The sequence below is a fragment of the Kryptolebias marmoratus genome, linkage group LG4, assembly GCF_001649575.2.
Source record: "Kryptolebias marmoratus isolate JLee-2015 linkage group LG4, ASM164957v2, whole genome shotgun sequence".
Taxonomy (NCBI): Eukaryota; Metazoa; Chordata; class Actinopteri; order Cyprinodontiformes; family Rivulidae; genus Kryptolebias; species Kryptolebias marmoratus.
Window position 1 is genome coordinate 4,192,022 of NC_051433.1, and position 22,588 is coordinate 4,214,609.

The following is a 22,588-nucleotide window of genomic DNA, read 5'->3' on the forward strand; positions in this document are numbered from 1 at the left end:
TGTCTTTTCATCTTTTATCAACTACATCTTCATTCTCAGTAATGCAGCAGAAAGTCAGTCTCTGTTCCTGCAAGTGATGACTTTTCCTGTAATGTTTTATTATTTTGTCTTCTCTCTCACATTCCTGTTTGCTCTCACTCTGCTTCCTTCATGTAGGGTTAAGAACATTTGGCTTTCATTCATCCTGCCAGACAACTCCTTTATCTGCTTTCCTTGTGCAAAACAGTTTTTACACTTTATTGTATCTAACACAATCATAGCAGCACATTGCATACAAAATAATCTTAAACACACAGCTGGCACAGAAATGTCACAAACATTAAAGGTAATTGTGAGAATTAAAAAATGTATTTTCTGCTGCCTCTAAATTTACAAATGTGACAGTGTTAATTTATTTTATTATTAAGTGTGGAGCTAAGTACTCTTCAGTGGATTCCATGATTAGTATACACAGATTGTGAAATTCCCCTCTGAGTTTTTAGCCCCTGATGGCTGTTATTATCATGAGGTTTAGTAACTCGAGTTTCTCTCTGAAGTATGAATCCTATCATCTGTTCGTTTTTTTTTTTTTTTGCTTCGTGGGCCTCGTGAGAAAACATGAATGGAAGTTCCGTTACAGCAGCAGAAAGTCACATTTCTGACTTCCTCTGTTTCACAGCGGCTGCTTCTTCGACATGTCAGATACAGAGCATGTTAAATATGTGCAATATCTGAAAGACGGAACAATATTGTTACTTCAGCTTTTTGCTGGTTAGTTCATTACATTTACTCTTTCTCTCATAATGTGTTACAAAGTGTGAAAAAATACAACATTTATTAGTAAAGTTTAGAATATCTAGGACTAAAACATTTGATTGTGAAGCAACAAAAGCATAAATACTTGTAATAATTAAAGGCCTAGATTTCCTTGAAGGAATGCACATCACCCACTTCCTTTCATGCCAGAGTTTTGGACCGAGATCATCTTATGTTAAGAAATGACAGTAGCTTATCTCCAACCCAACCGCTGGGTCAGTTTGACCCAATATTTTGTCAAACTAACCCAGTCGACCTAACAGTTTAACCCAGCAGTTTTTAGTTTGTTCTCTCATAACTAATTTGAAGACAAGCAGTATATCCAGCATTAAAGAAACAAACATGTATAAGCATTTAAAGCATTTAAAAAGAAAAGTCAATTTCATAAAATACTCCGTTTGGATTAAATTCAGACAAAACCACAACCAGTTTAAACTGATACAGTATGCATATTATGTGTCCATCACAAACAGTTCATAGAATTAAAAATAGCTGCTTATTTGATTATTCCAACACAACTAAAAGAGGGTAAAGGAGTTATCTGCAGAAGTATTTAAATTTTTAAACCCAGAGTGCTTCTGTGGCTTCCCTGTCTTTACGTTTAACGGAGGACATAATTAATGGGTAACCTGTGTTAATGACTCATTTGAGATCGATGCTGTGACCCTGAAGTCGGGTTGGAGGATGGGGGGGGGGGAGCTGCAGCTCTACAAACTGTTGATTAATAAGGAGCTGCAGGGCTGCCTCTCCTGAGCCTTGCATGCATGCAGCTCTGACACATCCTGAAGCTCACACCTGTGAGTCCGAGTCAAGGACACGCTCACGCCGTGCAGCTATAGGAACTCGTTGTTTTTCCTGGTGATGATCTCCAGAGACGGTTTGACAAATGAATGCATGAGATTCATTGGTGCACACTTCTAATACAATAAGAAATGCAATGGGGTGAAATATATATTTCATTCCTAAAGTAACTTTTAGTTATCACTGATTAAAGCTTTGACTAGTTCTTCATTCTACTACAAATTAAAAGCAGGAATACTAAGCTTTTAATTTGCAAATTTGTCATTAAGGAATGCATATTCCTCATTGCTTCTAAAGATGGCTGCCACAGCCACATCCTGTGAGATGTGTTGACGCTCAAAGTGTGCGTTGAGGATGACTCTCAGCTACTATCACTTCTAAACATTTTTGTTCTGGCTAATTTTGATTAACAGCAACTGTAGAGGTACAGTATATCCGATGATTATTTTCTGAGAGCTTCATTACAATAAGTCCAGTGATTCATGGGATATTTTGCTAACAGATATACAAGCACACAGACAAGCACATTATCACTCTGCCTTCCAGGCAGCAAATGATTTAGCTGTGATGCTTGCACTAAATAATTGTTCAAACTGCATAAAAGCTCCACAGTTTGCTCCGAGTTTCTTGCAGGATTTTGACACTTTAAAACAATCAGAACAACAATCTCAGCCTTAATTCACAATTTATAGTCCCCAGTCTCTCTTCAGTGTCTCTCAGTTGATTTTTTTATTCTCAAAGAGAAGAAACTCGCTGGAAAGTACAGAAATGTGTTTGCATATTTAAACATTTTAAATAAATAAATATGAAGAAAAATGCAAATAGTATACTTATTTTGAAAGAATGAGGAGAAAATTGTGACTGCCTTTGCAGCTTATACATCAGAAATAAATGATTGGCATATTTTACTCTAAGTTTTTATGAAAGATTTTTCTTTTTTTAGTCTGGACTGGAGGTTTTGATGGAGAGAGTGATAAAGTCCCACTTCATCTGGACCGGACAGTTTACTTAAAGCACTTAGCGACCAACAGTGAGAAAACTACAAGAAGCAGTCATGCTCAGAAAGTCTGAGATTAAAAAAGTGTTCACATGTGAAATTGATTCAGGAACGACATTTTTATGCCTCCAGCATCGTGAGCCCCCCAGGAGCCGCTCTCAACCCTTCACCTTTTCACTCCGAAGCTTTGTGCATCTGTCACCAGCGATAATGGCTTCAAAATTGATTCCAGCTGCCCTCCGGTCAACAGAGGTCAGCAGAGACGAGGGCAACAGTTTTTGTTATTGTTTTTGGAGAACCGATAGTTTTTATTTCTTGGAAGCAAAATCGTTAAAAATGAATATTATTTCTTAAAAAAGTAGAAAAACAAGTTGAGCTGAGTTGGCTGAGATATGATGGGTTTGCTTAAAGTAAACACTTAAATCAGTTCTTCAAACCCAACTTAAAGCTCATCAGTCTGATTTTAACGTTTAGGAATCCATATTTAAATTTAGGAATCATCTGCTTGATTTGATTTAAAATCTGCCAGTGTCGAAGGCAGAACTGATCAGAACAAAGACTGAAAACGTTGAATATAATCCCACAGCATTAAAATCAAGTGATATGAAGTCAAATTATGTTTTTAAAAAACTGAGAGGAAAAACATCACAAAGTAAACCAAACTTTAAGACCGAAAATAAAAATAACCAAACAAAAGAGAAAAAGAAACACACAAAAAACTTGAAAACTATTATCATCTTATATGTTGATATTCAGAACCCAAAGCGGACTTAAATTTTGGTTCAAATCAAATTATATCATTTTTAAGCTGACATTCATTGTAAAAACCAAACAAACATAATAACTGTTAACAATAAATCAGGTTGTCTACCTCTTTCAGCACCCACGTCTTTAAGGCTCTAATAATAAAACTGTAGCTCAGTAATTAGCATAATTATGATTTTTAACTACATTTCCATTGTCTTCATAAAACCATTTGTTGTTTTACCCTTGATCTGGTCTATTTGCTTTAATTTATATTAATGCAACACTTTATTTCATCTGTGACCCATTTTTTACATGAGCTTATTAAACTTTTATTTTGTCATACTCTTATCTTTTCATTTTCATCTTTAATGGGTTTTTTCCCCTCCTCAACATGACGACGGGGATGTGTTCCCACATTCTGTTGTAAAATGAACAGTGCAGTTTTTGCCTGTTAAAGAAATGAGCACCATGTGCTATAAATGCCTTTCAGAATAAATCTTCCTGAGGAGTGAAATAGCCTTTATGGTTTTATTACCACCCCTGCACACAGTGGGTGAAGAAGCACAGCAGAGACTCAGAGGAGAGGAGAATAATGAAGAGCGAGCGTGAGCCGGGTAGTTTGATGAGTGCAGATGATGAATGACTGTGGGGAGGGAAGTACAGGACCAGAGCACGAGCTCGGTCATTTGTTACTCTGCTGTCACAAATGTATTTTTAATGAATCTGCACCTCTGACTCCTCTGCAGAGTACGGCTGGTCCTTAAGGCCAATGTGACCCCAATATTTCCTGAGAAGTGGCGGCTCTGAACAAACCCACTTTAGCTCCGGCTGCACAATGTAAATAACCTTCTTCTTCTGTTTGCTGAGGCCATCAGTCTCTCTCCTCATTATTATCCGTACCTGTGCCGAGAATAGAGGCCACCCTTATTTCTGAGCTGTGAGGACGTTTCACCTTGAATTACTGTTATGTGCTGAGTTGTGGGTTTTGAGTCAGAATAAAACCATTTAAAAAAAGAAAAAACTTAAAACATTTTTACTCTGCAAATCTATCTGCAAAATTTATTTAAAATTTCAATTTTTTCTAATGAACCAAGGCTGACCCTGCCTTTGCTGCAGAAAGTAAATACCTTCATGCATCACCTGCTGTAGAGGGGATATGTTATGCATATAAAGAGGAAAAGGGAGAGAAATGAAGAGTACTGGTTAGTTCGCTGCCACTCTCTTGCAGGGCAAACACTTTAAAGACAGCAGAAGAATGGTAAAAGAAACTGCACCTTCCTTCAATTTTTAAAAAAGTTACATTTCAGGACAAAATCTGGACCTTACCAGGTGTGATATGTAGTTAAAGAAATATTTCACTGGATCACTATTTACTTGATAAAAACTAGAAAGAAATATGGAAACAAATGATATATAAGTCCACTCTAAATGCCTTTTGTTGTTAGAGTAAAAAAAGATTACACTTCCCGCAGTATTATGATGTCTTCACCAGCAGGGATGTAAAAGAAGATGTTTAAAAATGAGTGGTAGGTTGAGATTAAGGCAAATCCATTATTATTCACACACACTGGCAATCCCTTGCTCTCATTTTGTGCATGTAGAAGTAAGAAGTGCAGGTAGAACAGTAACTGGAGATAAGATCCTACTTTATTTTAACAGACAGTGATGCATGAGATGATCCGTTTGACAGGTGACCTCTGACAACACCACAACCGACACAGACGTCATCCGTTTTCTGTGTTCCACACATGCTGTCAAACTAGTTCAACAACCTTCTGGGGAATCGGATGTGGGCTGTCATCCTTAAACCCCCCAACCTCCACCCGCCAAAAAAAGGATTTATACAAAGAATAGATAGTGAAAAAAGCAGTTCCACACACATGTGTGAAGTTTTGCTCTGGCAAAACATCCCACTCTCAGTAATGTTATAATTTTAACAGCTAAAACATAAAAGGATCAAAAGGGAAGTGGTCAGATACTGTAATTTTCACTTTGCACTCTCATTAAGGCTGTCCCCCACTCTTAAATAACACTAAAGCAGCAAGGAGCTTGTCAGTGTCCTGCTCTGACAGCTGTGAGTCTCCGGCCTTCGTGTTCATCCAGTTAGTGTCAATCCAGGAGTTCACCTTAGAAGCTGCTGACAGCTCCCTGCTGCGGAGAAAATGTCACGTACTGTGAGGAAATCACACACCATCCTGGGCTTGTTATGGCTGATTTAAGGCATGTTGTTCCACTGAACCAGGGAGGGGGTTCAGAAATGTTTATGAAGGAATGTCACTGTTACTGGACGCCTCCGAGGGCCCCCTCTGCCTGCCTGCTCGACTGCTCTTCACAGAAATCTCCACGGCTTCCAGCATCAGCGGCCGGCTGTTCTTGCTTTTGTCTTGGTCTGTGACACAATTCTGGCTGTCACTGTCAAGAAAAAAATAAATAAATTAAAAATAAAAAGATTCTCTTCTAATCCAAACATGCAATCAGCTCGAATCATAAAATGTAAAGCTGGGATCCTTAAAATGGCTAATAATTTGCCCATTTCCTCTTTTTTCTGCTTCTCTTTATTTTATATCATATTTGACATATAATAAAAGGACCTGTTTCCAACATTGATTTCAGATTTAAAACTAAACAGCAAACAATAAATTTAAATACCTGAAAAGCCACAAAACAACTTTTTACATGAACATAAAACAAAACCCTCCTATTATATGTCAACCCTAAAGAAATCTTTTGAAATTGGTTATTTTGGTTTTGTTTTCTTTGTGAAGAGGAAGAACAAGCACCTGTCGTGGATCTCTTTCGACGCCACTGAGCTATCTTCATAGATTTTCAGCATCGTTTCAGTGCGGTCATCAAGGCGCTCCTTAGGCTCCTGAAACCTGAATAATCAGAAAATCATGAACATAAAATGTGACTATATGTAAGTAACATGGGTTTTAGTTTATAAGTCAATGATTTTTTACTTTTGCATTAAATAAGGTGATATAATTAATAATAATTTCTGTTCTAGGACATTGTTCAGTTTCAGTAATCACTGGCAGGCTGCACTAAAACAGCTGTAATGACTGAATTAGAAACTAAAACACCAGAAAAGCCTTTTTTTAAAGAACTGGACAACTGAGATGTTGCAGACGGATCAGCTGCAGCTGCAGACAGATCAGCTGCAGACCGATCAGCTGCAGACCGATCAGCTGCAGCTGCAGACCGATCCGCTGCAGACCGATCAGCTGCAGCTGCAGACCGATCCGCTGCAGACCGATCAGCTGCAGCTGCAGACAGATCAGCTGCAGACCGATCAGCTGCAGACCGATCAGCTGCAGCTGCAGACCAATCAGCTGCAGCTGCAGACCGATCAGCTGCAGACCGATCAGCTGCAGCTGCAGACCGATCAGCTGCAGACCAATCAGCTGCAGCTGCAGACCGATCAGCTGCAGACCGATCAGCTGCAGACCGATCCGCTGCAGACCGATCCGCTGCAGAGACCGATCAGCTGCAGACCGATCAGCTGCAGACGGATCCGCTGCAGACCGATCAGCTGCAGACCGATCCGCTGCAGATCGATCAGCTGCAGATCGATCCGCTGCAGACCGATCAGATGCAGAGACCGATCAGCTGCAGACCGATCAGCTGCAGACCGATCAGCTGCAGACGGATCAGCTGCTGGGAACAGGTTGGGATCAGCACACCTGGGCTCGAGCCTCTCTTTGACTTTGGCGATAGACAGGATGTAGGGGCTGATCTGTCTGGTGATGGTGGTTAGATAAGAGTTCTCCTGCTTCAGCTGCATCAGGTCATGAAGTTGGGCTACAGTCAGCGAACAAAGAAGATGTTGTTACCATAAAAGGAGGGACAAATGTGGATTGGTTTTATTAAGAGCTGAAGACAAACCTTCATAAATCTCCTGCTCGTTAGTAACCCTCTGAAAAGTTTCATCCCAGATCTGTAAACAAAATGTGTTCAGTGAGCTACTTTAGTGCTTACGAAACATTTAAGCTAATCCACTAAAATCTGCCATAGATGGGCGATAACTCCCTTAAATATGCATGATGTAGGTCGTTCGTTAAAACTAAGCTAAAAGTCAGAAACGATCTTACACACCTCTTCAAATATGACTCTCATGGTTTCCACAGTGGAGTACTGAGAAGCTATCTGGTTATCGATGTGCAGAGACCGGTCCAGGATCTCCTCCATCGTGTCTGTGTTGATGATGGAGTGGTGTTTGGTCAGATCTCGGTGCAGCTCCTGGACCTGGTCTTTTAGGTTCTGAATATCTGTCTGGAGAGTCTATAAAAGCACAAAGAGACACTAATGTGACATTTACTTAAAGACGATGTGTTCTGCTGAGGCAAAAAAAGAAGGAGCTGCTGCAGGAGGCTTCTGTTTTTACAAGCTCTCTTACTAAAAAGCAGACAGATGACTTTTTCCCTACATATTACTGCAGCTTTAAACAGGAAAAAATCTGAAGGAATCAAAGATCTGTTTTTATTCATGTGTTAAAGTTAAAACTACAAATATTATAGTTTTTTCTTGTCAAAAAGGCACTAACTCACACCTGAAGGTCATCACAGTGACAGAACAGACCTGAGTGTGAAACCAAACATCTGGATAATTATAAAATTCAGTTTATCACATGAAACTGCTTTATGACATGATAAACAAAATACCAGAAGAAAGTTTCAAAACATTTTCTTTGGCCAATTAGAACAGAGTTTGGAAAAATAGTCAAATGTAAGCAGGCAATACTATGATGTTTTAGGTACACAAATACTAAATACTAAACAATGGTGAGGAAATCAGCAAAACTGTGACATTAGTGTTAATAAAACTGGTTGATATGTGTCATAATGTAAGTTTTATGGTTTATTGTCACAACGTAAAGCTTTTTGTAAACCCACCAATGAATAAATGATTTTCTATTTCTACAGGATGTTTTACTTTTGATTCTCATAAATAATATTCTTTAATAGTTAGTTTTGTGTTTTTGTTTGCTTGTTGAACTGGTTTCCCGTTCTGCTCAGCGCTCACTCACCCTGTAGATGTTCTCATAGTTGCGGCAGTGTTCAGTGAAGGGTGTTTCCCTGCCCTCTGCCAGCAGGACCTTCGTGCAGATGTTCCTGTGAGACGTGGGTCTTCGCCCAAACACGGAGCCCTGAGGCATCTCACTGAGAGACGGGGAGCGGCAAATTAACGACAGAGGGGACTGGAGCCTGCAGAGAGCAGAAAATATTCATGACTCTTCTCTCATTTAGGGAATGTTTATGTAATGTCTGTCGTTCTGCTTTGTGATTTCCTTCTTTATAGTTTATTTTGTTAAAAGGTACTCATTACAATATTATGAGGACAAGTTTAAAAAAAAGAAACCAAATCTGCACATTTGTTTTCTCATATTGGTGGTTAACGTGTCCTTAAATTAAAATTTGTGAATGCCATCAACGGAAACAGCCGAAGTGACTGAAAACAGATCAACAGTAGAGACGTCCATGGAGGAGCTGTTTGGCATCAAGAAGTCCGACAATGTTGATACACTGGTTCATATTTAACCTCAGATTTGTTGAGTAAAGTACGCAGAGAGGTTTTCAAAATAATCTTTAACTAGAGTTGAAAGAAACACTGAAACAGTAAACTTACTGGTCTAGCAGGAGTTTTGATCCCTGATATTAGACAGCCGTCTACTCAGCAGATTCACTCCAACATTTTCATCTAAATATTTGCTTCTTCATGCTACATTTGTCAGACTCTGCTATATTTGTTTATCTACACGGACACAGCCAGCCTCATGGAGTTCAGTCATGTGACTCGAGCCTCCACTTGGTTTTAAGCAGGTATTTGTTTACACTGAGTGTGGACCTGCAGTTCTGGATTGCATATCAATAAATCTGGAAAAATACTGAACTCTTTCAAACTGCACCATTTGATATAGTCCAGGATAACATTTTTATGTTTTATTTTATAGTTTGCATGACTGCCTTTTTATAAATCATTCTACTCCCTTTTTGTCATTGACATTAAAGCTAATTTAGCATGTGACACAGTTTCCATCAATACTGACAACTGCTAGGTCAGAATTTCAATATTCTGGCCTAACATCTGCTCAGAGTTTCAGTGTAAGTTTGGTGAATAAATACTGACCAAATAAAATAGCTGAATAAATTTAGATTTTAGGGGAAATTGTCCTGACCTAATGGAAAATTATAGCTGCCAAAAGGCATCTCTTCACTGGTTGAGATCCAGACAGTGTCAGTGTGGTAAAGAATCAGTTACAATAAGGAACATGCTTGCATCACTTAACTAATTTTCTGTTCTGTAAAATCATGATAAAAATATAGCCAGCTGGTTTTCCATGAGCCTGGTTTGAATCCTGCATCAGAAACTGTAGGAAACATCCCTTCACACACCAACTGTACAGATATGCTGCATAAAATGCTGCTGGATTTTATATCAAACTAACATACGCTAAAAAATGTATTTGCTTTTCTACTTATAAAGTATAAATCAAATTGTTATCAAGCATCACTGTCATCCAACGATCTTTGAAAATTTATTAAAATGCACTGATAGTTAAGCAGATTTATTGCATCCAGCTTAAATTTACTGCTGTCACTTCTCCTAGCCATCAAAACTGCAGTCACCAAACTGTAATAAAATAAACATACAGTTACCTGGTATCTGACAAGTTCTTATTTCTCCTGTTTCCTGTCCAGAGTTAAAGCAGCAGCGGACCGGTCTAAAACATAAATCCTTCTCACTCCATCATACAAGTCATTGTCTGCACGCCCAGCCTCTGTCCTCACAGCAGTGATGCCAATTAAAGACTTTTCCTGTGTCCTAAAACGGTGACATCAATGGGTCGGAACAAAACAGTCCAGCCCCCGTCGTGTGCCAACTTCCAGCAGAATCCAAGAGAGTTCTGTGAAGTTCTGATAAAAATAGTGCCAGCCGGCCGGACACCAGACTCGGCCCACCTTGTGTCTTGCACTGGCAGGGCGTTAAAACACGCTGGAAAGAAAGGCTGTCAGTATGCTGGCATTAATGGGTGGGCTTAAAGACCCGTGAATAGTTGGGAGATGCTGACGTGGAAAAAAACATTGATCGGGAGTTTATGCACTTAGATAATAAGTCAAAACAGCAAACAACTTAGGCTGTCTTTACTTTTGATTTTGAGACATTTTAAATTGACCTTTTAGCGAAAATGACCTAACAGCACGTTGTCAATTATCTCTGTCCAGGAAGTGTGACCACAACTACTCATCCATTCATCACCTGAATGTTATCTGGCCACAGCAGGACCAGAATGTTCTAAATTGGGATGGCCTGCCTCCTGTAACAAGGTGAATTACGTAAACATATCAGAGTACAAAGCTTACAGACAGTCAGACAGAATAACTGGCATAGTGGCATCCAGCATGGCGCCTCCTTTCCTTCTCATCTGTACTTGCAAACTGTTTGGGGATTTTGATCTTGGATGCTTCACAAGTGTGAAATTGTCCACCTAAGCTTTTGTCCTTTCTTGAAAGAAACTAAACACTGTCACTGATTGGGCAGCAGAAGCACACAGTTACCGGATCAGAATAATGTAGCAGCAGAGTAAAGATTTGGGGTTAAATGATCTCACCTTGTTACGACACTCGTGGAACCAGCAACAGAAGGAGGGCGGCGGGGTCCGATCTGCAGCAGAGGCTCTAAGCAACGAGCAAACTCACTTCTGTACTCTGTGTTGATCTAACAGAGGACAGAAAGATGGTTTGTGTTGCACAAAATTTATAGAGAAAAGGATACAGAATAAAGGAAAAAGTGGAGAGCAATATGAACTATGAAATTGCATTTTCTGTGAAAAAAGTAAGCTGTCAAAGCTAAAAGAAGCTGAACACGAGCTAAAAGTAGCAAAAGAAAGCACTGAGAACATAAAACCTAATTAGCAGACTGAAGTGAATCACATTTTAGCTCTGCACTCACTTTGCTGCTCTGCACCGGTCGCAGGCGATGAGGCAGCTTTGCAATCCTCTTCAGTCTCTCCATGAGTTGCTGTGCAAGCAAGAACATCCGAGTTTGATTCACTGACCCGTTTCACCTCACTGACACAATATGGACAGCTTCCATTTAAAACCAATTCAGCCGAGCAAATACGGTAAGGTTTCTGACCAATAAAACTGTTAACTTTATCTGTACCCAGGGATTCTTGATGAGTGATCTAAGTTTACAGAATCTTAATACTGGATTCACTGCTCCAAAGAGTTACTGTCCTGTAAGAATGTTTCTGTTTCTGTGTTGCACTGGTGCTACATTTAAATATAAAAATAAATGTTAATAAAATACAACAACTAGAAGCTCTCTGACACCACAAACCTCCATTAAAGCCGTCGAGTCATTAAAAGATTTTGTCAAAATCTGTTCCTTAGTTTTTAAATAATCTTGCCAACAAACTGATGGACAAACAAACCAACACTATCAGAAACATGAGCTCCTTGGTGGAGGAAACAACAAACAGTTTATTTTTATAATGTAATACTCACATAGCCCATATCCAGAAACTCATACTTGTTGGCTGAGCTGAGAAAGGCTGAACAGGTGACCAGGTGGACCTAAAAACATCAGAGATTAAAGGTGAAAATTAAAATATAAGAAAAAGTTCCATCGGGCTCATTTTTAGTCTGAGCCCTTGAGTGCTAGATTTGGACTTTGGCTGCTTTTTCATTTTATTGTCCATTTCTTGAACATTTTCAGATATTTTTTCTTTGAATTAAAATTTGACCTATAAATCAATCTGGTTTTTAAAAAAAACCTTGTCCTGTTGATTCATAACAGACAACTTAGCAAAGAAGTCATTTTAAATGAGCTCTTTAGATACTTAGTTCAATTAAAGTGATAAAAATTACCAAATATATTACAGAAAACTGTATTTTAGCACCAAAAAAGGTGATTTGAGCTGCATTATTAGCTGAAAAATGGTAGACTGTGCTTGATCAACATCTCAAGTCTTGTGTCAAGTATTCACCAGATTATCTTTTATTTCTAAAAGATGCGACTTTGATTTTGTTCATGTGTAGTATATAGTTTTTAGGCCTGACATGATGAGTACAAGGAAAGAAAATCAATAACAAAAGCAAAAAAATCCAACAAACAACTGGAGAACTATGGATCGAGATCCAAGAATCACTGGTTCCTTTGAGGCAAAGTACAAAGAAATTAAAGGTAGTTTAAACACATAATTTTATTTTAAAACCAGGACTCACATCAGTTATTATTACTCTAACATAATGGACGAGTTCTGTCTTCTAATGGTTACTGACTGGTATGTCAGCGTCATTCAGACTGAAAACTATTTACTGTCTGCACTTCACCTGTAGTGTTGGGAGGAGGGCAGTAAGGTGTGACAGTTGCTCCTTTAGTGCTTTCTCCTTCTCCTCATGTTGACTGCAAACACACACACACACACACACGTAAGACTACACCTTCAAATTGATGCCTACCACAATACACAAAGGACTCAGCTCAGGAGGTGAAAGCACAAACAACATACTCAGTATATCCAGGAGCTAATCTATCTGTCTTCTCTTGTAACAAACACACAGAGACACAGACGCAGGGACGAACACAGACAGTGTGACATAAATAGCCTTTAACATCCTTCTGGGAACCCAACCACTGGATGGTTTCCAGGCAATGGAGATAGAGGGGGAGGGGGCGCAGAGCAAAATGGAGGATGTTGCCCACTAAGAAAGCCTCTCATAAATATCCAACAGAGTGTAACCACATACACTCAGAAACTCTCACAAAATGATTCAGATTCAATCAGGCAGTTATATAATGGATCTAATGAAGAAGAAATGCCTGAGGAAACGTTAAGATGGTTCTCTTTGGAATCACTTAGTGAAAATGAGAGTTTGTAGTTTGTCTAACAACAACAAGAAAACCTTGGTAAAAAAAAAACACAATTTACATCAGTGTTTTTAAGTAGGCACCAGTTATTAATAATCAACAAATCCTAATCTATGTAAAATTATTTCAACTCATGTTTAAATCAGTTACAATTCTTTAATTAAAGACCTACCAACCCATCTCCTTTCATACCAGAGTTTTAGACAAAAATCACCTTCTGCTGAGAAATGATGGCGTTACGGACAGTTTTTTTTAATGCAAAACTGTGATATTTCTCATGCTTTGTTAGCACTTGGAGGATGTGTTTGGGATGAATCTCAGCTACTACCACCACACCAAGTTTTAGCTTGATGTCTGTAAACTTCACTGAGCTGTGGTACCTTTATCTTTGCTTTGCTATGGCATCCATCTTGAGTCAGGTTAGCTCCAAGAGTTTATTAGTTGTAGATGTCAACCCACTGATTACTTAGTGAAAGTTTTTATTAAAATCCATTCAGTTATAGATGAGATATTTTGCTAACAGTACAAATAAACACACACAAGATGTTTACTGGGTGATTTTGGAAACTATTGTTGGAAACAACAGATGTATCTCTCCACAAACACAAACTACGACACAAGCATGAAAGGAAATGAGGAAAGCCATTTTCTGATTTGAAAAGGACCTGCCTGCAGACTGCAGCTAGCTTTCTTGTTGCAGTTGCTATTGTTGATGCAAGCCTTTCATTTGCATATTGTAAAAAGCAGGACTCTGCAGGTGGCTTCATTTTTATGGGCTGGATCTTTACACAAGTTGCAAGCTTTGGTTTTAAAACTGTAATTATAGTCAAGTGCTTTTAACTCTGTATCATCTGTTGTGAAATTGGAACTCATCCTGAAAAATGAAAAAAGAGATTATTCAAAAGCAAACAACCATCACATGAATGGAGCTCAGTGGTGTAGAAAAAAACTATCATATCAACCGATGACAGCAAGACAATAACGTGTGACACAAACAGTGTGGCAAACCTATAAATTCATCTTGAAACATTAAATCTTTATAAATATATAATATGTTTTACCTCTGAGCTGCTCTCAGCAGAATCTTTTTCCTCTCAGCTAGTTTTTCCTGTCAGATGAGAAGTGAGAAAAACAAGTCTATTATTCCTCACTGCTGTGAAAACGGCCTTGAGCTCTCTAATACATAATGAGTTCTCACAATTGTGAAAAAATAAACGGTGGAAATTTCACAGTGTGGTCCAGGCTCTTTTGGATTGCTCATTGTGCAGAGAAAGTGAATATTTTCTCACATTTAGATAAACAGAGACATCCAGTGGCCAAGCAGTGCTAACAGTGTCACGGCATGGAATTACACAACCAAAGACGAGAATTATTTATCATTTCTCAGGATTAGATGCATAATAATCAGCTCTTTTAAGAATGCAGATAAACGTACTTTGTTTACATTGAGTGTGGACCTGCATTTCAGAACTGCAGATCAGTATATCTGGAAAACTTCTGGAGAAAACTCTTTCAGACTTCACTATGTGATGTAGTTCAGGATAACCTTTTATGTTTGAGTGAAACTGACATTTGTGGTAGCAGTTTTTATAGTAAGACTAGAGCAGGGATAAAACAGTTTATATGACCTGCAAGCTGTTGAAGAGGTTACAGATTGCACTTTCTTCTTCCTCCACATTCAGATGCACTTCCCCAATCATTGCTCTCAGCAGGTGGATCGCTTCTCCTGTTGAAGTCTGCAGCTCCTTTACCACCTACAGGACCGGGCGAAACATTAATTAAAAGCCAGTGTGTAATTATTATGAGCCATGCAATCTTATTAAAAGCTATTTTTATGCATAATTATACAAACTAAAGCACAACGAGATGGAAGATTGTGTTAATGTCATGTCTATTCTGCATGATATCATTTCAAACCAGAAATTAGATCATGTAAATCTTTTATTTTTGCCCTCCCTTTTTGCACTGGACTTACATGCATATTAGAACTTCATGGTATTCAAACGTCTCTTGGCAGAGGAAAACAAAAGCAGTAAACATTAAAGCAAAAAGTTAATTTTACTGTATGAATAAAAAAAGGTTTAGTACAGCATGTTATTGGAATCATTGCAGAATATTCTTCCGTCTTAGTTCTAGTTTGTTTGCTTTGAGTGTTATAAACGTGGAGATGAAGAGGAAGGAGTGTCTCACCAGCACCGCCTGGTCCAACATCTCACACCCCTGAACATAAGCTGTTTCAATATCAATGCAGTGAGTCCGACTCTCCCTGCAGGAGCCAAGAAAACAAAACAGTAAACCCACCTTTTTTGATATAGAAGAGGAATGAATATTTAATCCTCGTTTTATAATCATTTATGTTTCTTAAATTCACTCACACTTGCATGTCTCTGAAACATTTGATGCAAAGCATGGACTTATTTTGTGTTGAGAAAAGGATGTATGGCTCCTCGTGGAGAGCTGAGGAGAAAAATATGCCTTTTAACTTCAGCCCATCCAAGAGTTTGTGACAAACAGGGTTCAGAATGAAAGCACTGGTTGGCAGACAAACCAAAGGGTTTTTCCCTCCCTTTGACAAAAGTTTATTTCTAAACATTTGAAACCACTTACAGAAATTACCAACCACTTTGTATGATGATATGATCAACATGTAGCCGAGGCAACGTGCTCGTTAGTGTGTAATTACTCTGAAGTAAATTGCAGGTGGCACTCACAGCATTTTCTGTGTTTGGCTTTGGTGCGTTTGGCCAACGATACAATCTCATGATGGGAAAACATTCTGGCCTTGTGTGTCAGCTCTCTGCAGGTCGCACAGAGTGGCTGACTGCATGTGTTACAGTAGTACATCATCCCTGTATCCTGTACAAACACACACAGGAAAAGGAAAAAATAACCATAAAATATGTATTTAACAAAGGAAAGATCAGTTTTAAATTAAACAGTACGCCTACAAGCTTTGGAACATTTTTCTTCTGAATTTTGTGTCATCCAGTTATAATTAAGAGAATGGCAATGCTCCAGCACTGAATTCAGATGAATAAACTCTGCATATATTTTCAGCAGCCGAGCCTTTTATTTAGATTAGACAGAAAAAAAGAAACAGAGACTTACCACCAGCAAGGAAACATTCAGCTTGCTACACTCATTTCCATCGAATTAAAAAGTATGAAACAAGGCAAAACAAGCAAAAAAGTTGTTCTATAAGAAAATTATTATTAATTATTCAAAATAAAATTGTGATAAAACTGTGATTATCCAAAAGCTGAACCCAGTTAACTCATCATTTCTCTTTAACTCCTCCATAAATAGGTCAAACAGTGCAAGCCTTGTTTTATATGATTTCTAAGAATTCAATTATATTTTTATTTATTTCCTGTAGCCACCTCTCCCCTGGCAAAGATTTTATTCATGTTGCTTTTTCCTTTTAAGTATCTGGTTTTTCGGATATTATCTGTCTATGATAACAGCTCAGTACTGGATTTGTTGGCAGAACTGCTTTGCTGTAACACTTCAACAGAAGTGGGTGAATTCTGGTACCTTTTTGTTACTTTCCTGGTCACAGTTGGCACACTGCACTGCCTCCTCAAGGTCTGTGTTATTGTCCACAAGAAACTTCAGCAGACGATCCTCTGGGGGAAGAACGTTGTTTCCTTTAATTACTGATTGGTATCTGTGGGAAAGACAGATATTAGAAATAAAAGTTTATTTCAAAATATTCAATTATTCAATTATTCAAAATACCTAAAACCAATGTGAAAAGACAACTTAACTAGCAGCTGAAACTTGCTGAAAAGGATAAAACTGAGTTGTTAAAACTAAAAGAATGCTAGCTAAAGCTAAAAGTAGCACAAGAAGACAAACATAGAGGAAGTATGTTATGTTTTTGAAGAAAATGAAGAGATTCTAATGCATTTGTATTGAGAAAATATTTATTATTATTTTGGGAAGTATAAGAAATAAAATAAATAAATGAAAAACTCAGGGCACCTATTTCCTGAATGAGCTGAAAGTTTGGATTTATAAATCACTATAATAGCACAAAAGATGCAGAGGTAGATTGCAAAAAATGTATGGAAAAATAAAAACCAGGCAGAAATAACTCTAATTGCTGATTTAGTATTTACACACCAATTTATTGTATTTTATGAAATGTCAACATTTAATTCATGGTTGTGTAAAAAAAAAAGATATACTATATAATTAAATAAAACAGACACTATAAGATTAAAAGTCATGTTTTGTTTACGAAAGCATTTTGGAGCAAAAACTACATTTCCGTGCAGTTCTGAAGCAAACCTGATGAGGGCAGCAGAGCTCTCTGAACACCGCCACCATCGAAGAAGAAGAAAACGCGGAAGTCCTTGTCAAACAAACGTGTGCAGTCAGTGAGGCGGTGTGTTCTCTGGAATATTCTGGCAGGTGGTGTGTGTCTCCTCTACGAACTAACACATGTAGACTGTTTTGTGCACCGACGAGGTTCGATTCACGGATTAAAAATGTCTTTTATTTCCGAGGAAAACGTGCGCGGAGGAGGGAGCGTTTTTAGGGATATTAATGCGGAGGACGAAGACTGGCAGCCCACTGAGATTGAAAGCCTGTGTATGAACTGCTACCAGAACGGTACGACGCGTATGCTTCTGACTAAAATCCCCTTCTTTAAGGAAATAATCGTCAGCTCTTTCAGCTGCGCTAACTGCGGCTGGTCGAACACTGAAATCCAGTCCGCGGGCCGGATTCAGGACCAGGGCGTTTGTTACTCGCTGAAAGTCAAAACAAAACAGGATTTGAACCGGGAGATTGTGAAGGCAGACAGCGCGACCACCAGGATCCCTGAGCTGGATTTTGAGATCCCTCCCTTTACCCAGAAGGGCTCGCTGTCGACCATCGAGGGGCTTTTGGACCGGGCGGTCGCGGGTCTGGAGCAAGACCAGCCCGGCAGGCGGGCGGCGGACCCCGTGGTGGCGGACAGAATACAGGAGTTCATCCAGAAGCTGAAGAAGCTCAAAGACCTTGAGAATGAATTCACGCTATTGATCGAGGACCCATCTGGGAACAGTTTTGTGGAAAACCCGCTGGCCCCTCAGAAGGACGAGGCTCTCACGGTGACCCGGTTCAAGAGGACTGTGGAGCAGGACAAGCAGCTGGGTTTACGGGCTGATGATGATGAGGACCTGGACGAAGATCCAGCTGGTGAGGACCTGGAGACCATGAGGCAGGAGGTGTTGGTCTTCCCCACGAACTGCCCCGAGTGCAACTCGCCAGCCTCCACCAACATGAAGTTGGTCCAGATCCCCCACTTCAAGGAGGTGGTCATCATGGCCACCAACTGTGACAACTGTGGCCATCGGACCAACGAGGTGAAATCAGGCGGAGCCACTGAGCAGCTCGGCACCAAGATCACCCTCCACATCACCGACCCTTCAGACATGAGCCGAGACCTGCTGAAATCCGAGACGTGCGCCGTCCTCATCCCTGAGCTGGAGTTCGAGCTGGGCATGGCGGCTCTCGGTGGGAAGTTCACAACCATGGAGGGCCTCCTGAAAGACATCAAGGACCTGACCGTCTCCAAGAACCCCTTTATCTGCGGCGACAGCAGCACCACGGATCGGGTGGAGAAGCTGAGCGAGTTTGGGGAGAAGATTGACAAGATCATCGCAGGGGAAATGAGCGTGCACGTCATCCTGGATGATCCGGCCGGGAACAGCTACATGCAGAACGTCTACGCCCCAGATCCAGATCCTGAGATGACCGTGGAGAAGTACACCCGCACGTTTGAGCAGAACGAAGAGCTCGGCCTGAATGACATGAAGACTGAGAACTATCAGGAGGAAAACTGAACTGAAAGGATTGAACGAGTGGAGATTTGGACCCAGTGTTATGTTGCTCCATATTTTCACCAATTCTTTTTTATTTTAAGTTAAAACTGGGTGATTTGTTCTTTCAGAAAGCTTGATCTTTAAGCAGTGAAACGTATTTTAAGTTGTTATTTTATTGTAAAACATAAATGCCATGAAACAAACCTGATTTGTACATTAACATGGAAGCTGTGGTTAATAAAGATAACTCTGTTCACTTGGTTTGTTGCATTTCTGTGACAGTCCAGAAGATGGTGCTGTTTTCCTCCATGTTGAGAGGTTTTGTGTCAGAGGACCACATACTGTGTAACAAATTAATCTTTTTATACACCTCTGAGTCTGCCATAATCAGAATAATGTAAGATATGACAGCAGAGCTCTGCTCTTGATTTAACAAACATTTGCAATAAGCCTTAAGGTTTGTATTTGCTTTTAAATTGAATTGCTAATTCTCACCAGATATTAGTCTCTGATAGCCAGCATTTAATGTGCTCTGAGCACCTGTTTAGTGCCTCTCTATAGGTTTATAAACCACGTACAATCTCATCTTGATCTAAATATCGCCTCCCAGCAAAGTGATAATGTTTTCGCCCATGTCTGTGTGTTCGTTTGAGCCTGAATGAACAGATTTTAACGAAATTATTAAATGTACATCAACAACTGATTACCTTTTGCAGTCAGGTTGATTCAAGATGGCCACCACAGCAAATCAGTCATAGCAAACACAAAAGTGGCTGTTCCTCAGTGAGTTTTACAGATACTGAGTCATTCACAGCATTTACTCCAAGTGCTAACAGATCAAGCAAGTTACACATAATGTTATTTTCAAGGTTTCACCAAAATACTTAGAACTCCATAATTTCTCATCATTAGATGATCTTAGGTTAAAACTCTGGCTTGAAAGGTGGGTGATATACATTCCTTCAAGAAATACAAGGCTTTAATTACATTCTGCAGGTAATTTTACAGAACTCTAGTGACTTTTTATCCAGGTTTTGATAGCTCTGAGTTTAAAATAATTGCCTAATTTTTTGCTAAAAATGACAACAGGTATCAATAGATCGTTCTCTGCCAGATTAATCACATTTGAGTTCAAATATCCCTCAACATACATCATTTTGATCCAGTTTCACTGGTGCAATTGTTTCTCTTCTTCCGTTTTATTTAGTTTTCATAATTGTGTTCTACTAATAGCGGAGTACTGAATTGCTCGATTACACGGCTCTGGACTGAGCAGCTGTTGGCTTGATGTAGATAGAAATAGAAACTTCCAGGCAGTATTCTGAGACCAGATAGAGCACAGAGGCAATGTGTTTGTTGGGTTATACCTTTCAAATTCTTGTATTTCTTTTCTTTTTTATAAGGTTTTAGGTTTTTTTTATTTCTTTTGTGTACTGTAGATAAAATCCCCATGCTGACAGTACTTTGTCTTGCCAATCTAAATATAATAAACTTTTAAACAGGAAAACTCATAGTAAGTTGAATAAATGTGAACATTGCTTGTAGTTGAGCTATTCTAATGTCTAGAATTTTGTTATAATGTGATGACCTGAGAAGTCAATTTGATTCAGTTCTGTCTGACTGATCTTGGCTTTCAAAGCATTACCAATGTGTGGAGCTTGTAGAACCAAAAAGAAAAAAGAAATGAAGTAATAATATTTATCATCAGTGGAGAAGACTGAATCAACAATCAGGGTAAAGTTACAGTTACCACTTCTATACATCTCATGTTTGATCAGGGAAAGTTGATACCGCTGACCTGAAGGTGACTCTGAACCACGAGTCCTGAACAAGGAATGAAACAGATCGGTGTCATGTGACTGCTTTTGATTACCCTAAGCTGCTGGCTCTGCTTCCAAATACCAGTACGCTTTGTTTGCAATGTGACTGGACTTAATGGAACTTTTAGTCCCTTTTTTTGTCAGTGTTGGGACCAAAGGCTAAATGGAAAAGACTGCAGCTGCTCCAGCCACTCAGGCCTAACCTGATCTGACTAAAGCATCCTCTGAGTCCGAACAAAGGGGCATCCTAAAATCTGCACAAATCTAATAATCAGCTTTAATAATAAAATGTATCCGAACAAACAGTTTTGTCCAAATTATGAAACCTGTCAGAGGTTGAAAACCAAATGAAGAGTGTTTATGAGGCACCAGATTTCCAACGCAGGCTTCATAAAGTGAGCCCGATGAAGAATAAAGTACTGTCCCCTTACCCGCAGAGGGGGCAGCTGAGGCAGCAGTCATTGGTCCGACCTCGCAGGCAGCGCGCACAGAAGATGTGGTAGCAGTCCAATAAACATGGAGATTTGTACTGCTCGTGGCACAGGTGACACACCAGGGGGTGGACATTCGCACAATCCACATCGCACAAGTTCCCCAAGCTGGAGAAGATTCCTCCTGACATCTGAAGACAGACAGGATCAATAAAGACAAACTGTGAATGTATAGTTGGGATGATCGCTGGATATCACTGACAAAACAGGGCCTGTGGTTTTAAATAACAACCCAAATATATCAGTCATTTGAAGAAAGGCTAAGCTGACAGCAATATAACACACATCAAAAGACTGGGACATTAGTTTAAAAAAAAGTTGATTTTTTTTTTATCTTACCTTGTCAGACGTGTTAAGTACCTGCAGATTTAGTTACAACATACAATCCAAGTATCAGAGATATATAACATCAGCTTTGCTGTTCACGTCAACATTAAATCGAACAAAACTTGCAGTAAATGCAGTAGGCCGGTCTGTGGAAAGAACAGACAGCCACTGTCTTACCTTTCAGTTGTGGTATCAGCTACCCCCAGCAGGAATGACAGCAATGCAGAAACTCTTCAATAGTAGGCTGATGGGGTCTGTCCAGCAGGCAGCTGACACCTCACACCTCATGCCAGCCTCCGAGCGCTGCCAGAGTTCAAAAGGGACATTTAATATTGCTGCCGCAAACGGTTCCGAAATACATTTGTTCTATTTCTAATGTCGTACTGTCACTGCACCTTGGACTACAGAAAGGAGAGAGATACGGGAATAAAACAGAAATGAAAAGAATGTAGATCACTGCAAATCGGGCAAAATCTGACAACAGGACAACGTGTTAAATGTGTCATTGTTTAATGATAATTCCAGACTCATTTTTAAAGAGGTTTACTGCAGAGTTAATTAATGCAGCTTTATTTTCCAAAAAAAGCTGAGCTACTGTGTAAAACAGATTAACAGTTTATAATAGGTTAATCAACATTTTCGGCTTTTTGATGGTTTTAATATTTGAATAGCAGATGGAGCAACAACCTGTGACCTTTGACCCTTGACAGTGTTTTTCAGACATCTTTCAGAGCCCCACTTTTTAAATATAATTATTGTACATTTTCAGATTCTTTGTTAGTTTTTTTTTTATTTTTAATTGTGAGCTTCCAAACTTGGGTAGAGTCATCCAGTTATTGTTAACACAGACATATAGGAAGAAAAATACACAGACAGAGAAAAGTAAAAGTATTTTTTCACACTCATATTTTCCAGGTATTATTC

The 22,588-nt window shown here is 39.2% G+C and overlaps 2 protein-coding genes across 2 annotated transcripts; one reads left to right on the forward strand and one right to left on the reverse strand.

Moving 5' to 3' along the window:
- Positions 1–3,049: 3,049 nt before the first annotated feature.
- On the reverse strand, positions 3,050–21,857 carry rnf207a (ring finger protein 207a). The gene is made up of 18 exons (XM_017408576.3): positions 21,677–21,857; positions 21,278–21,468; positions 16,748–16,880; positions 15,925–16,069; positions 15,589–15,670; positions 15,404–15,479; positions 14,842–14,967; positions 14,275–14,321; positions 12,676–12,748; positions 11,848–11,916; positions 11,291–11,359; positions 10,950–11,056; positions 8,367–8,544; positions 7,436–7,621; positions 7,226–7,277; positions 7,024–7,141; positions 6,121–6,216; positions 3,050–5,752 (listed from the first exon to the last, which is right to left on the reverse strand). Exons 2-18 carry the CDS (start codon positions 21,466–21,468, stop codon positions 5,602–5,604), a joined length of 1,899 nt encoding a protein of 632 aa, XP_017264065.1. The 5' UTR covers positions 21,677–21,857; the 3' UTR covers positions 3,050–5,601.
- On the forward strand, positions 17,538–19,286 carry zpr1 (ZPR1 zinc finger). Its single transcript, XM_017408578.3, has one exon. It carries the CDS (start codon positions 17,707–17,709, stop codon positions 19,045–19,047), a length of 1,341 nt encoding a protein of 446 aa, XP_017264067.1. The 5' UTR covers positions 17,538–17,706; the 3' UTR covers positions 19,048–19,286.
- Positions 21,858–22,588: the final 731 nt, after the last annotated feature.

What these genes read in the sequence shown, in the direction of transcription:
- zpr1 (XM_017408578.3), top strand. Translation starts at nt 17,707, where the DNA reads ATGTCTTTTATTTCCGAGGAAAACGTGCGCGGAGGAGGGAGCGTTTTT.
- rnf207a (XM_017408576.3), bottom strand. Translation starts at nt 21,468, where the DNA reads ATGTCAGGAGGAATCTTCTCCAGCTTGGGGAACTTGTGCGATGTGGAT. An exon ending in CCCTCCTCCCAACACTACAG is followed by an intron (nt 11,917 to 12,675) that starts GTGAAGTGCAGA and finishes TGATGTTTTTAG; the next exon opens with GTCCACCTGGTCACCTGTTC. An exon ending in AGTTTCTGGATATGGGCTAT is followed by an intron (nt 11,360 to 11,847) that starts GTGAGTATTACA and finishes TTGCTTGCACAG; the next exon opens with CAACTCATGGAGAGACTGAA.